Source organism: Gopherus evgoodei, unplaced genomic scaffold (assembly GCF_007399415.2).
Source record: "Gopherus evgoodei ecotype Sinaloan lineage unplaced genomic scaffold, rGopEvg1_v1.p scaffold_34_arrow_ctg1, whole genome shotgun sequence".
NCBI classification, from domain to species: domain Eukaryota; kingdom Metazoa; phylum Chordata; order Testudines; family Testudinidae; genus Gopherus; species Gopherus evgoodei.
Window position 1 is genome coordinate 2646428 of NW_022060016.1, and position 15783 is coordinate 2662210.

At 50.5% G+C, this 15783-nt stretch overlaps 1 protein-coding gene across 1 annotated transcript; it reads left to right on the plus strand.

The window, feature by feature from the left end:
* Positions 1-27: 27 nt before the first annotated feature.
* Positions 28-13644, plus strand: LOC115641319 (sphingolipid delta(4)-desaturase/C4-monooxygenase DES2-like). The gene is made up of 3 exons (XM_030544367.1): positions 28-175; positions 9644-10386; positions 13479-13644. Exons 1-3 carry the CDS (start codon positions 94-96, stop codon positions 13620-13622), a joined length of 969 nt encoding a protein of 322 aa, XP_030400227.1. The 5' UTR covers positions 28-93; the 3' UTR covers positions 13623-13644.
* Positions 13645-15783: the final 2139 nt, after the last annotated feature.

The following is a 15783-nucleotide window of genomic DNA, read 5'->3' on the forward strand; positions in this document are numbered from 1 at the left end:
GCTCAGGCGGGTGTCTGCGGTGCGGTGGGAAAGTCAGTTGAAAGGATAAAGCACACCTGCCCAGGTGACACTGCCCAGTGGAGAGGACGCAGCATGGGGAACCAGGTCACCAGGGATGACTTTGAGTGGGTCTATACGGATCAGCCTCATACAGAGAGAAGGAAGGAGATCTTGGGTGAGTCTGGGTTGGGTTGGTACCACCATGGCTCCTGTCTGAAAGTGGGATAGTACTGAGGGAGGTGGATCAGAACCAGAGGCGAGCAGGAGAGGGAAAAGGGTCAGAACCAGAACTAGGGACAGGGAGGAGGTGAGGGCCAGAACCAGAGACAGCGGGGTCAGAGGGACAGGGGGAGGGATGGGTTGGGAACAAGGAGATCCAGAGAGAGGTGAGTCAGAACCTGGGGGGATGAGGGCATACTAGAGAGGGAGGAGGTGGGTCAGAACCAGCGGAGGAGGGAGGTGGGTCAGAACCAGCTGGTGCTGAATATAGAAAGTTGTAAGCAGCCCTCTTGATATTAGGCCAGGGCCACACTGAAGCTGGGCTGTGGTAGCCTTTCCAGTGTAGACAAGCCCTTCTACTGGGGTTAGTAGAGATTTGTACATCAGTAATTAATTCATCACTATGACTATCTGGGGGGCAAATCGATTATGCTTACGGTGACCATATTTCCCAAAGGGAAAAAGGGACACGGTGTAGGGCTAACCTGAGGTTCCCCCCCACACCCAGCGTGGGTCTGACCCAAGGCACTCAGCTCATCTGAGCCCTGCCCCCTCCTCCCTGCGCAGGTATGGCCTGAGCCAGTTGCCTGAGACCTGCCTGCACCCCTGCAGCTGGCGTCACTGCTTTGCCGAGCCCTGCCCCTCCGCCCCCCCGTGTGGTGCTGGCATTGCCGCTTGCCCTCCCATGTTTCTCTGCACCCTGCTTTTCTGACAAAAGCGGGCATTTGTCCCGTCCCAAGCTTCATCAGTTGGCAAGAGCGAACAGGACAAATGCCCCATTGTGCCAAAAAAGTCAGGATGGCCGGGACAGGGCTTTAAAAAAGGACTGTACTGGCCAAAATGGGCTGTGTGGTCACCCTAATTATGCAGGGATTAGTTTTTGCTTCAGCATGATTTTGGACGGGGAAGCTCTGAGACTCTAAGAAGCATGGAGGTTGCTAAAGGAAATGTTACTCTGCTCCCCTCTCCTGGTGGTTCTCACAAACACACAGCTGCCTAAATTCACTGGGACTGTTGTGAAGCTTCTCCTGCTCCAAACCCCAGACCCTCACAACTTGAGCTTCTGGAGAACCACCACCAGCACATAGCAGTATAGACCCTATGACACACAGTAGCAGTTTTCATCCCATCCAGCAGAGGGCAACATCCACATACACTAGCCTGAGTCTCATTTTCAGTCAACTCCGCTCCTGCCCTTGGGACAGGAATGGAAAAGATTCAGGTAAATTTAAGCCCTCTTTGTGCTCCCCCTATTCTGGGCCTTGCCTTTCCCCTGGTGTCATTTAGTGCAACCTCAGGGTTGCTGCTGGAATCCCAGCTCCACATCCTGTGGTCCCGGTGGGGGCAGAGAATAACCAGCCCATAGTATACTCTGGCCTCACCCTGGATCCACCCCCCATAGGCCCTGGAGGGGAAAGGGGGCACAGAGAATAGTCACAGCACAGTGCATGCCCCCCCCGACCCCAGTCCATACTGATGCAATGAGCCGTGTCCTTAGGCCAGCTCCATACTGGCAGGGGCGGCCCCCTGCATGGAGGGGATGCTTAAAGACTCGCAGAGCCAGCTCAACCCCCAACCTCTACCCCAGCACAAAACGCAGGCCCAGGGTTACAATCAGTGCCTTCGTTACCACAGTGATACAAAGCCCTGCGCTGGGGCGACAGAACTCCGCCCCAAACAGACCTGTTTGCAAAGCCAGGGGCAAACCCCTGCTCAGCTAATATCCCATGAGAGGTCAGGGTAGAACAGCACCAGTGTTCAGGGGCTCGGTGGCTGTACGGGACAAGATCAAAAGAGCAGATGGACAGGGCCCTGCCAAATTCGCAGCCGTGAAAAACGCGTCACAGACCATGAAATCTGGACTCCCCCGTGAAATCTGGCATTTGTAGGCGAGGAGGGGTGTCCCAGTATTGCCACCCTTACTTCTGCGCTGCCTTCGGAACTGGGCAGCCGGAGACCGGCTGCTGCTGGCCGGGCACCCAGCTCTGAAGGCAGCACCCTGCCACCAGCAGCAGGACAGAAGTAAGGGTGGCAAGACCGTGACCCCCCGCACACAATAACCTTGCAACCCTCCCTCCCCTCCACCTCCTTTTGGGTCAGGATCCCCACGTTTAAAACCCTGTGAAATTTCAGATTTATTTTTTTTGAAAGGAGTTCTTGTGAGACCTTAGAGACTAACAAATTTATTTGAGCATAAGCTACAGTCCACTTCATCGGATGCATAGAATGGAACATATAGTGAGGAGAGATATATGCACATACAGAGAACATGGAAAGTTCACTACAAAAGTTTTTTTCTCTTAATTAATTAGCCTCTTAGTGTTGGTAGGACAACTCCCACCTTTTCATGGTCTCTGTATGTGTATATATAGATCAGGAGTCGGCAGCCTTTCAGAAGTGCTGTGCCGAGTTTTCGTTTATTCACTCCAATTTAAGGTTTTGCGTGCCAGTCATACATTTTAACGTTTTTAGAAGGTCTCTTTCTAGAAGTCTGTAGTATAGAACTAAAGTATTGTTGTATGTAAATTAAAAACCTTATTGACAACGTTTAAGAAGCTTCATTTAAAATTAAATTAAAATGCAGAGCCCCCAGACCGGTGGCCAGGACCCGGGCAGTGTGAGTGCCACTGAAAATCAGCTCACGTGCCACCTTCGGCACGTGTGCCATAGGTTGCCTACCCCTGATATATCTCCTCACTATATGTTCCATTCTATGTGTCCGATGAAGTGGGCTGTAGCCCATGAAAGCTTATGCTCAAAGAAATTTGTTAGTCTCTAAGGTGCCACAAGTACTCCTGTTTGCAGATACGGACTCACACGGCTGCTACTCTGAAACCAGATTTTTAAAAAATCCTATAGCTGTGAAATTTACCAGACTGGATCTTGAATTTGGTAGGGCCCTACTGATGGGGCTTGATTGTTTTTTTGGAGGGTCTTCAGGAGTTGACATGCTCAGTTATCAGTCACATTGCTTGGGTCAAACTTTCCAAATGGCTCAGGGCCAGAGGTTCCCAAAGGCCCAGCTGACGAGGTGACAGTTTGCAGCTGGATTTCCTATAAAGTGTTAGGGATATCTTATGGCAGCCGTTCCCAACACGGTGCCAATGGGCACCATGGCGCCCGTGGGGGCAGCTAAATGCACCCACGTCCTGGCCGGCAGTGGAGCATCCACCAAAATGCTACTGAATTTCTGCGGCATTTCGGCAGTGCCACCTCTCGATGACGCCGCTTGCTGCTAACAGACGACGTCACCAAGAGGCGTCGCCGCCGAAATGCGCAGAAATTTGGCGGCATTTCTGTGGATGTTCCACCGCCACCACGGTCCTTTGTCTGGCACCCGCCAGACAAAAAGGTTGGGGACCACTGTCTTACGGGATCGAGGGCAGCAAAAGCAGCTGGCAGATTTAAAGGGATTGCGTGTCTGTTGCTAGGAAACCATCAGCTGTAGAGTCTATCCTGATCAAGGAAACCCGAGGACTCAGGAAACTCCCCCGTGTTGCTCCCTCTCTATGTTCGTCCCCCCAGGACAGAAGATTTGACACAGATCAATAGTAGTCAGGTTTGACAATGAGGTTACAGTCGGCGCAGCTCCTTTGCTGGGGCCAGTCAGACCGAAGGAATTTGAAACCTCAATTCCTTCCCTTTTTATCGTGGGAGGGTTCTTGGTTTGTGCTGTGGCCTTTGGCTCCATTTGGAGTCCTGTAGAAGGGACCGTCAGATGAAGCCCAGAGAGGTTAGGTTGAGTTCTGCCGCTCTGCAGGCACCAGGTGAAATCAATATGAAACTTTGCAGAGGCATCATGCCCTGCAGCTGGTCTCACCATTTTCCTCCGGTGCAAAGGGGGAGGTAAAAGCTTTGTGCTGGGGGGGGGGCATTCTGGTGTTTTCCACGGACATGACCAGCCTTTACTCCAGTGCAGAGAGAGGCCAAATGTGCTGGTGGCGTCTTACGACCCACTTTGCACTATGGCCCTGCGTTGAACAACTGACCACTGTCAGCTATAAAAGGCACTTGGCACAGTGCTGCTGGCAGCTGCCACTTTGAGGCGTGCCCGGGTGGTGCATTCAGAAAAGCCCTCTCATGACTCATCTGGGTGACGAGTGTGTGTGATTTTTGTGTGTGTGATCGCCCAGTTGCTGGGGAAACTGAGGCAGGAAGCACAGGCGGCTCTCAATCTTCTTTTCAATAACAAGATCCAGGGATTAATTATTATTATTATCAGTCAATCTCAGATTGCTTTACAAGGGGAGGCCAGTATCACGAGCCTTATTTTATAGATGGGGAAACTGAGGCAAAGGGACCAAGTGACTTGACCAGGCTCACCCAGCAGCAGAGGCTGAAGCAGACTCCAGCTCTCTTGAATCCTACTCCCAGGCACTATCCACTAGGAAACACTGCCTCCCTGAGATGCTACCCTCCTCGAACTCGCTCACTGCCTGGCATTTTGTCCAGCCCTTGGATCACTTTTGCGGCTCAGATTGAACTCCGAAACCCAGCCCAGACTCAGTCTGCTGCGCTGAGGGCCTGAGGCAAACCTCAGTGGGGTCAGGGCAAGGTTGTGTATTGATGGCACCGCGTGTTGAAGCAGGACCCATTGTGGCTTTTCTGGCTCTCTGCGCAGGGCGTGGGTGTTTGCATTCACCAGGTGCCTTTATGCCTTTTGTAACATGCAGGTGGGGTGGGTGCTGCTGGCACAAAGGTGGCTGCCCCTTGGCGCTAGGCGGCGGGCTGGCTCATGGCAACGGGGCTCTGCACACGCACAGGCAGGCTCTGCCGGTTGCCCCGGGAGGTGCTGGACGTGACGCACAACAGATACCCTGCAGCGCCGGGCCAGATCCCTCCCGGGAGCAGCCCCGTTGGGTTGGTGGCGTTGCCTGCCTGCGCCAGGGAGGGAGGGGTTAGCCCCATTGGGGGAGATGTTCCAATGGAGAATTCCCTGCTCCTCCAACCCCGCAGAGACCAGTGGAGACTTCCCCCTCCCTGCCCCACTGAAATGGATGGAGACTTCCCCCACCACATTGAGAAAAATGGAAACAACTGAGGACTGGCTGTCTAGTCCCAGAGGGCGGGATCTAGCCTGTGGCACTGATTTAAAAACACCTGTCTCTGGTATTTTGGTGCCTTGTTAATGCGAATGGATGAAGCTGGTTCAAAATCAGGCTGGCATCACTCCCCAGCTAGTGTCAATCAGGTGGTGTTCCTTTGGAGTCAGTGGGCCAGATCCCCAGACAAGTCAAAACCATCCCCTCCTTTGGGATCCAAATCCCTTTCAAAGTTCTGACTCATAGACTCCAGGACTGGAAGGGACCTTGAGAGGTCATCGAGTCCAGCCCCCTGCCCTCATGGCAGGACCAAATACTGTCTAGACCCTCCCTAATAGACATTTATCTAACCTACTCTTAAATATCTCCAGAGATGGAGATTCCACAACTTCCCTAGGCAATCTATTCCAGTGTTTAACTACCCTTACAGTTGGGAACTTTTTCCTAATGTCCAACCTAAATCTTGCTGCAGTTTAAGCCCATTGCTTCTTGTTCTATCATTGGAGGCTAAGGTGAACAAGTTTTCTCCCTCCTCCTGATGACACCCTTTTAGATACCTGAAAACTGCTATCATGTCCCCTCTCAGTCTTCTCTTTTCCAAACTAAACAAACCCAATTCCTTCAGCCTTCCTTCATAGGTCATGTTCTCAAGACCTTTAATCATTCTTGTTGCTCTTCTCTGGACCCTCTACAATTTCTCCACATCTTTCTTGAAATGTGGTGCCCAGAACTGGACACAATACTCCAGTTGAGGCCTAACCAGCGCAGAGTAAAGTGGAAGAATGACTTCTCGTGTCTTGTTTACAACACACCTGTTAATGCATCCCAGAATCACGTTTGCTTTTTTTGCAACAGTATCACACTGTTGACTCATATTAAGCTTGTGGTCTACTATGACCCCTAGATCTCTTTCTGCCATACTCCTTCCTAGACAGTCTCTTCCCATTCTGTATGTGTGAAACTGATTGTTCCTTCCTAAGTGGAGCACTTTGCATTTATCTTTATTGAACTTCATCCTGTTTACCTCAGACCATTTCTCCAATTTGTCCAGATCATTTTGAATTTTGACCCTGTCCTCCAAAGCAGTTGCAATCTCTCCCAGTTTGGTATCGTCCGCAAACTTAATAAGCGTACTTTCTATGCCAACATCTAAATCGTTGATGAAGATATTGAACAGAACCGGTCCCAAAACAGACCCCTGCGGAACCCCACTTGTTATACCTTTCCAGCAGGATTGGGAGCCATTAACAACTACTCTCTGAGTACGGTTATCCAGCCAGTTATGCACCCACCTTATAGTAGCCCCATCTAAATTGTACTTTCCTAGTTTATCTATAAGAATATCATGCGAGACCGTATCAAATGCCTTACTAAAGTCTAGGTATATCACATCCACCGCTTCTCCCTTACCCACAAGGCTCGTTATCCTATCGAAGAACGTTATCAGATTTGTTTGACACGATTTGTTCTTTACAAATCCATGCTGGCTATTCCCTATCACCTTACCACCTTCCAAGTGTCTGCAGATGATTTCTTTAATTACCTGCTCCATTATCTTCCCTGGCACAGAAGTTAAACTAACTAGTCTGTAGTTTCCTGGGTTGTTTTTATTTCCCTTTTTATAGATGGGCACTATATTTGCCCCTTTCCAGTCTTCTGGAATCTCCCCCATCTCCCATGATTTCCCAAAGATAATAGCTAGAGGCTCAGATACCTCTTCTATTAACTCCTTGAGTATTCTAGGATGCATTTCATCAGGCCCTGGTGACTTGCAGGCATCTAACTTTTCTAAGTGCTTTTTTACTTGCTCTTTTTTTATTTTATCTTCTAAACCTACCCTCTTCCCGTAAGCATTCACTATACTAGACATTCCTTCAGACTTCTCAGTGAAGACCGAAACAAAGAAGTCATTAAGCATCTCTGCCATTTCCAAGTCTCCCGTTACTGTTTCTCCCTCCTCACTGAGCAGTGGGCCTACCCTGTCCTTGGTCTTCCTCTTGCTTCTAATGTATTGATAAAAAGTCTTCTTGTTTCCCTTTATTCCCATAGCTAGTTTGAGCTCATTTTGTGCCTTTGCCTTTCTAATCTTGCCTCTGCATTCCTGTGTTATTTGCCTATATTCATCCTTTGTAATCTGACCTAGTTTCCATTTTTTATATGACGCCTTTTTATTTTGTAGGTCACGCAAGATCTCGTGGTTAAGCCAAGGTGGTCTTTTGCCACATTTTCTATCTTTCCTAACCATCGGAATAACTTGCTTTTGGGCCCTTAATAGCGTCCCTTTGAAAAACTGCCAACTCTCCTCAGTTGTTTTTCCCCTCAGTCTTGATTCCCATGGGACCTTGCCTATCAGCTCTCTGAGCTTACCAAAATCCGCCTTCCTGAAATCCATTGTCTCTATTCTGCTGTAGTCCCTTCTAGCCTTCCTTGGAATTGCAAATTCTACAATTTCATGACCACTTTCACCCAAGCTTCCTTCTACTTTTAAATTCTCAACAAGTTCCTCCCTATTGGTTAAAATCAAGTCTAGAACAGCTTCCCTCCTAGTAGCTTTTTCAACTTTCTGAAATAAAAAGTTGTCTGCAGTGCAGTCCAGGAACTTATTGGATAGTCTGTGCCTCGCGGTGTTATTTTCCCAACATATATCTGGATAGTTGAAGTCCCCCATCACCACCAAATCTTGGGCTTTGGATGCTTTTGTTAGTTGTTTGAAAAAAGCCTCATCCACCTCTTCCACCTGATTAAGTGGCCTGTAGCAGACTCCCAGCACGACATCACCCGTGTTTTTTACCCCTTTTAGCCTAACCCAGAGACTCTCAACACTTCCGTCTCCTATGTTCATCTCCACCTCAGTCCAAGTGTGTACATTTTTAATATATAAGGCAACACCTCCTCCCTTTTTCCCCTGTCTATCCTTCCTGAGCAAACTATACCCATCCTCACCAACATTCCAGTTGTGTGTATTATTCCACCAAGTTTCAGTGATGCCAATAATGTCATAGTTGTATTTATTTATTAGCACTTCCAGTTCTTCCTGCTTATTACCCATTCTTCTCGCATTTGTATATAGACATCTAAGATACTGGTTTGATCTTGCCTCCCAGCTTTGCCCTGACCCTCCTTCCTCTCTGCCATTATAGCCCGTGCTCCCTCCTGTTTCCGACCCATCTCCCAGGTCTTGTTCCCCACTTACCTGTGGGGTTTGCTCACCTCACAAAATATTGGGAGGCTTGGAAATTTGTTTGCATTCCACATTGGAAAACCAAACCAGACCAAGAGCTTTCAAAATTTCTTATGAAACTACACAAGGGAGACATCCACGGACCCACTGGGCTGGCCCCGCGGTTAGAATATTCTCTTGGGATATAGAGAAACCAGCCGGCCTTGCTATCGGTATAACAATAGCAGTTCACAAAATCAAACCACACACACACACTCCCAACCAACATGTTTATATGGGCACAAAACGTGCCTGTAGACAGATGGCCTTGAAAATGTGACGTGAGTGTAACCTGCTGCTGAAGCAGCTGCTTGAGTTTGCAGAAAGCCTGGGACAATTGCTCTGCAGGGTGGGATCTGCCCGGCTCCTCTGGAGTTCACTCAGAGGCCCAGCAATGGCAGTCCTTTAATGTGGAGGGGATGAACAAGTCCACTTGCCCGTTGATGCAGGTGGGAGAGGATCAGGTTAGCAGCTGGGAGCAACAGTTCATTCTGGCACCACCAGAGGGTGGGTTTATCACCACTTCCCCATCCCTGGGGTATTCCATGAGGACTCAGGGTTTTACATGCTTCGACGAAAGCAGAGCTCTTACCTGTCTGCTTCTGACTGGCTGTGCATAACCAGAGCCTCACGGTGTCCTCTGTGTCTGGGGAGCTCAGCGCTCAAAGGTGTGGCCTCTAAAGCCATAACCCCTGACCAAGAAGGAGCCAAGGCCAAGATAAATCTTAGATGCTAGAAACCAGGAAAGAGTAATAGATTTTTAGGGCCACCTGGCCACCATTAGGTCATCTAGTTTGACCTCCTGTATAACACACCTCTGTCTCAGTAAGGTACCATGATATTGGAGCACCTAACAGTCCCCCCATGATACATATGGGGAAACTGAGGCACGGACCCACAATGGCATTAAGACTCCCCATGCCCATTGATTTCAGTGCCTAAAAATTATTGGAGATCTTGGCCTAGGGGACTTGCCCATGGAGTCCGAAGCAGAGGAGGAATTTGAACCACTGTCTTGCAGCTTCTGAAGATTGCCCCTTGGCTACCAATGCATTGAGCGCAATGGCTTGTGTAAGGTGGTACCGGCGTGCCATACCACCACTGGCAGGCTGGATCCCAGCCCTGCCCTTCCTGAGCTAACGTTTCTGTGTCTCCTCCCCAGCCAAGTATCCTGAGATCAAGAAGCTGATGGGTCCAGATCCTCAGCTGAAGTGGGTGGTGTCTCTGATGGTGCTGACCCAGCTGGTGGCCTGCTACTTGGTGAAGGACCTGCCTTGGAAGTGGGTCTTCTTCTGGGCTTATGCCTTCGGGGGCTGCCTCAACCACTCCATGACGTTGGCCATCCACGACATCTCCCACAACGTGGCCTTCGGCAACAAGAAGGCCAAGTGGAACCGCTTCTTTGGCATGTTTGCCAACCTGCCCGTCGGAGTCCCCTATGCCACCTCCTTCAAGAAGTACCACGTCGACCACCACCGCTACCTGGCCGGGGATGGGCTCGACGTGGATGTCCCCACGGCCTTCGAGGGACGGTTCTTCCACTCGCCGCCCCGCAAGATCCTCTGGCTCTTTCTGCAGCCCATCTTCTACGTCCTGCGGCCTCTCTATGTCAACCCTAAGCCCTTCACCGCCCTGGAGGTGATCAACTTCGCCATGCAGCTGGCTTACGACCTCTTGATCTACTCCTTGTGGGGGCCCAAGCCCGTCTTCTACATGATCGCCGGCTCCACGCTGGCCATGGGGATCCACCCCATCTCCGGACACTTCATCGCCGAGCACTACATGTATCTCAAGGGTTACGACACCTTTTCCTACTATGGGCCCTTGAACTGGCTGACCTTCAACGTGGGTTATCACATGGAGCACCACGATTTCCCCAGCATCCCGGGCAGCAAGCTGCCACTGGTAAGAACCTTCCCGCCCGCAAGCGTTGGGCTGGAAGGGGTAGAATCCCTGGGAAAGTGGGTGGAGCCTGGCAGGAAACCAAAAGACCCGCCCCCTTAAAATGGGGAGAGGCCACGGAGCCTGGAAATCAAGTGAATACAGGTGAGGTTGGGGTCGGTGCTTTAATTTGTAATGAAAGAGGCGCTAGGGCTTAAGCAATGTTTTTAACATTCAGAATGGACGCGGCAAGCCTAGAGGTGCCAGGGATCAGCCCGGGCACAAGTTAAGCGCTGAGTGGGTATAGGGGGGTCTGGATATTGATTGATATCCCCCAAGCCGGTACAGCCCAGATCCCAGTAGGGCGAGCTCGCCCCTCCGACTCCCAGCGTGCCCAGCTAGGAAAGCAAACCTTGCTATCTGTGTGGGAACGGAGGCTCTTGGAAAGGGGGCCTGGGGCTGGGTTGGGATAGAAAAGTTCTTGGTTTGGGGGGGTTGTGGGGGCTGTTGGTATAAGGGAGGGCTTCTGGGAATCAGGACCCCCGGGTTCTTTTCCCAGCTCTGCAAAGGTTGCAGGATCTAGTGAGTTAGAGGTGACTCCTGAGTAGGGTGACCAGAAGTCCCAATTTTATAGGGACAGCCCCGATTTTTGGGTCTTTTTCTTACATACATTTCTATTACTCCCCACCCGCTGTCCCGATTATTCACATTTGCTGTCTGGTCACCCTACTCCTGAGTCCTCGTTCAGGGATGCTGTGTGGGCTAGTGGTTAGAGCAGGGAAGCCAGGCCTATTCCCAGCTCTGCGCTACCCTGGCACGTGTAAAGCGCATGGCTTCATCTCTAGGGCGCTTCCTCAGGCCGTGCATTGTGAGGGACTTTGCCTCCCCCCACACTGTCGAATCCCTGCCCATGTCTTCTCCTCACTCTCTCTTGGGTCTGCTGGGGCTTGGCCCTCTGGTCAAGCCCTGGAACAATTTACCACCCTTCTGGGGTGCTCAGCATCCCAGCTGATGTGCACAAAAGAGCCTCCCCCCATCCTACTCGCCTCTGTGTTCCTCGCTCTGTTGCCCCCACAGTCCAACTACTACATAACCTGGCTTCCCGCCCCTCTTGGGCTTCTCTTCGACCCCCTTCCCCTCGTAGAACATTGCTCAGGGCTCGCCCACCCAGCCTCCTCTGCAGGCTCTTTCCCAGAGGGGAGCCCCCCTAATTTCTCCCTGCTCTCCTGAGTAGCTTACAAAGTGAGTCACTGTCATTGCTCCCATTTTATAGCTGGGGAAACTGAGGCACTAAGAGGGGAAAATCACTTGCCCAAGGTCACCGGTAGAGCCGGGAACAGAACCCAGGTCTCCTGAGTGCTAGGTGACTGCGCTACCCACTAAGTAACACTGCTGCTCGCATAGCAGCCCCCCTCCCTCCCCAACTTGCTGGCCTCTGTAGGGTGGATTCCACCCGTGTTGGTGCTGTTGGGAGGATTTAAGTGGTACTGTGTTGCCCTCCAGTGGGGAAGACATGCTACAGCACACTGGTGCTTTGCACCTTCAGAGGCTGCAGACTGCATTCGAGAGGGTCTCAAGCAAGGAGTGTGAGTGAGCACCTTCCCTTTCTGTATGGATACAGGGGGCCACAAGGGTGGGGCAGGGAATCCTGAAATTCCTAGGGGATGCCCTGAAACTTTTCTCCCACTGTACTATGTGATTGGCATGGAAAAGGCTGATATAACTTCCGCCCCCACTCAGCCTTAAATCCTGCTATGTAAGAATGACGGTTTCAAGGGTCACCCCTTGCAATCAGATATCGAAACTGACTTTCCGTCATGGGACAAATGGCTGTGAGATAAAGCAGGGCCAGATGGTTGAATCAAGGAAGGGTGAGGCAGTGGTTAAGGCACTTGTCTGGCTCTCAGAAGACCTGGGTTCAATCTCTTGTGACCTTGGGTGAGTATCTTATTCGCTCCGTACCTCCATTCCCTGAGCGTGAAATGGGGAAATCGGATGAGTGCAGGTCACAGCTGTTCCACTGAGGACAAGAGCTATTTTAGCCTTAAGTACAGATCCTTGGGTTTTTTAGCTCTGTCAATCCCCTGGTATGTCTGCCAAGGCAGAAGTGATGACAGTAGCACCTCACCTAAGGTAAATATATTATGGTAATTAGGAACAGATGAGTATGATCACACCTCTTGGCCCTAGCAGCTGGTCAAAAATGTGGGTCTTCCAGGTTTTTCCAGGTCGTAAGAGAAATCAATGATAAAGTCAGGTACCTTTGAGGATGTCTTGTTTTATTTGCAAGGGATGTGAAATATTCTGTTTCCCTGAACCCAGCAGGAGCCAAGCAACAGCAGACAGCTTCCTTGCCCACAGCTCCAAGCCTCTTTCCAGACAGTATAGTGCCCAAAAGTTCTCTCTCTAGGCTTCTCTCCAGGCCACATGTTATGCTTGTCCAGGCTGTGTCTGGAGCATCTGTCTTTCTGCATGCATCTCTGCTTGGCGACCTCCCCGGTATTCAAGCAATATCCAATTAAACCCTTTTCCCCATAGAGTTCAAATTCATGCATGGCCTTGGATGTGCCTTTGTTTTGGGCAGAGATTGGCATTATTTCATAAAGAAGCCTAACTGCTTCTAATATCTTTTAAAAGAAGGGTGGTGGTTGCACCCAGCAGCTTTAACATTTAGAGGTTTGTATAGGTTTAACCCAGCCATATGTGGTGTATTGTAAACTTACACTTAAATGTATAGCTTGTGATTTTAAAGGGTTTTCCCATCTCTGCTTGCAAGCTATGGGGTTCTGAAGGGAAGCGTGTAATCAGAGCAAGGCTGAGGTGACTTATGCCTCACTGTTTTTAGGGAGCAGCCTGTTTTGTCTCTCTCTGTTTTGGATTTTTTTTTTTGTTTTTTTTTGGTGTTGTTTTTTTTTGGTGTGTTCTGGATTCTCAGAAATAAAGCTGTGTTAGAGTGCAACCTTCCAGTCAGAGTATTGATGTTTTTATCTAACTTCTCTGTGCATATGCCATGAGGGTGACACCACAGAATGCTGGGCTGTTGTGCATCTTCATCTAAAAGTCCCAGGGCAGAGATTTGTGTTCACTGTCAGACCCCCTTGTGTCTCTGCTTCCAGGTGAAGAAGATTGCTGCTGAGTACTACGACCATCTGCCCTACCACACCTCCTGGGTCTGCGTCCTCTGGGACTTCGTCTTCTGTGACTCACTGGGGCCCTTTGCCCGCGTGAAGAGGAAGTACAAAGTGGCCAAGGCGGAGTGAAACAAGAGGGTCACCCAACCAAGCTCCCGGCTCTCTAGCCTCTCAGGGGATGGGGGGAGGTTTGACATCAGGGGAGTTATTTATACCTGTCGGCTAATACCAGATGTGTATGCGCTTCATTTAAGGGTCAAATATAGTCGAAGACTCCATTGACCGAGACATGAGTCATTAGGCAGCCTCATCGGGCCACGGGAGCACATCTCCTAGTAGTGTACAATTACCCACACTCCTCCCAGCAACCAACACAGGGGATGTGGCCAATGGTACTGAGGGGCTGCTGAGAAGGGGGTGTGGCTAGGGTATTTCCTGGGATCCCCAGCTGCTGCTAACAGTCAGCGTAGATTAGAGCAGCCTTCAGGCTGCTCTGTGCCAAGGACTAGCTTAGCATCCAGATGACTTTCCTGCCACCTTCATCCCCCCTGCCCCCGACTTCTTATCAAATGGGCCGCAGCCAATCTGGAGCATCGACATAGGTATTACTACGTGCCACCAAATATACCTCAAGTCTAGGCTGCAGCTTTACAGGCCTGATTCCAAGCTCCCTCAAAGGGGTGTGAATCTGGAGTGACCTCCACTGAAATCAATGCCATTGAACAGGCGTAAATCAGTAATAACTCCACGGGAGTCAGTGGGGCTGATTCATGCCTCCCTCACCTTGCCCTAGCACTGATGTAAATAAAACGAGAATTGGGCCCCTTATAAAATGTGAACTACCCAGATCTGCAAGAAAGGACCATGCATACATAATGCAAAGATACAGCTCTACTTAATTAGTCATGTTCTTTATATTAAAAGTAACTTGGGGAGAAGCTTCTGTTGGAGCTGTGCCTTTTTTAGCTCCTTTGATGGAAAAAAAGAGACTGAAAAGATTTTTTTTTAACCCATGGGAATGTCAACTCTGGTTTGGTTTCTGCTGGAGAGCTGCTTGGAGGTCTCTAAGGTGTTGCTTGAAACCACTCCTGGAAAGGAGAGGGAGAGGCTGGCAGTTTAACAAAAAGCGTTCACCTCCCACCTGTTTGTTGGGTGCTTGAGTTTGTTGGTGTCAGTGTGGCTCTGGCTCTGGATATTTGCAAACCTTTAGTCCATACAGGTCTTGCATTATCTCTGTGTGTTTGCCATGGTGGGATCATTTGCTTACAAATGACGGGTGGCATTTTGAAAGTGTAAATTCAGTTGGAGTTGTCAGATCTTACTGTGAAAGGGCGGGGGGAGGGGAGATTTGATGTGGGAGCTGGGTTTTGTTAAAAATAATGTCATATTTTATAGGGTCTTTCATCCTTAAGGATCCCAATAACTTAGTGCTGAGGTGGGTGACTGTTTTATAGATGTAGACTTCAGAGCAGGGAGTAAAGAAGGTCCCAGATTGAGATTGCCAGGCAAGTTTAGAGAGCTGAACGGAATGACTGGCGTGGGAACCTTGCCAGAGGCCTGAGCCTCTTGGGGGGAAGCACCTGGCATTTTTAATGATCTCGCATTAATCAGGTCATTGAGTTGACATGGCAGCACAGCGCCCCCTACTGCCATGCTGGAGCATTGAGGTGAGCACGTATTGTGAGGGGAGAGCGCCCCGTTCGTGAGTCACCCACCCCGCAGCACCATCTCCGGTTGTGTATTTGTTCTCCCAGTCCTGACCCGTCAGCCACCCTGCTGAGGTTGTGAGATCTCACCACGGTCACAGCATCCCGAGCGGGTACGTCCAGCGGGCCCCTTCTACCATCTGTCACTCCCCAGGGCCCATTTCAGGTCTGGAACGAAGGCCAGTGCTGGTTCTCCCCTCGGTGGCACGGGAGGAGTTCTGCAGATACAGCAGCAGATATCAGATGCAACAGCAGACGAGCCCTCCAGGCCTGATCTGCAAGCAGGGCCATCCTTAGGCATAGGCAGAATAGGCAGCCGCGTAGGGCCTCACACTGCCTGGGGGCACCGCTCTGCAGGCAGCACGGACAGTGGAGAAGCAGGGTTGCTGGGTCCTAGAGAGAGCCGAATGCAGCACAGTCTGAGGAATGGGATTGGCTGCTGGGGTCTCTGGGAAGGGGGGGGTAGGGGTTGGGGAAGGAGCTCACCTGTGAGTGTGACTCTTTCCCCCCGGCTGAGGTCAGGTGAGGCAGGCTCTGTGGCTCTGGAACCAGTATCCTTTGTTGTCTCCCATAACATCCATTCT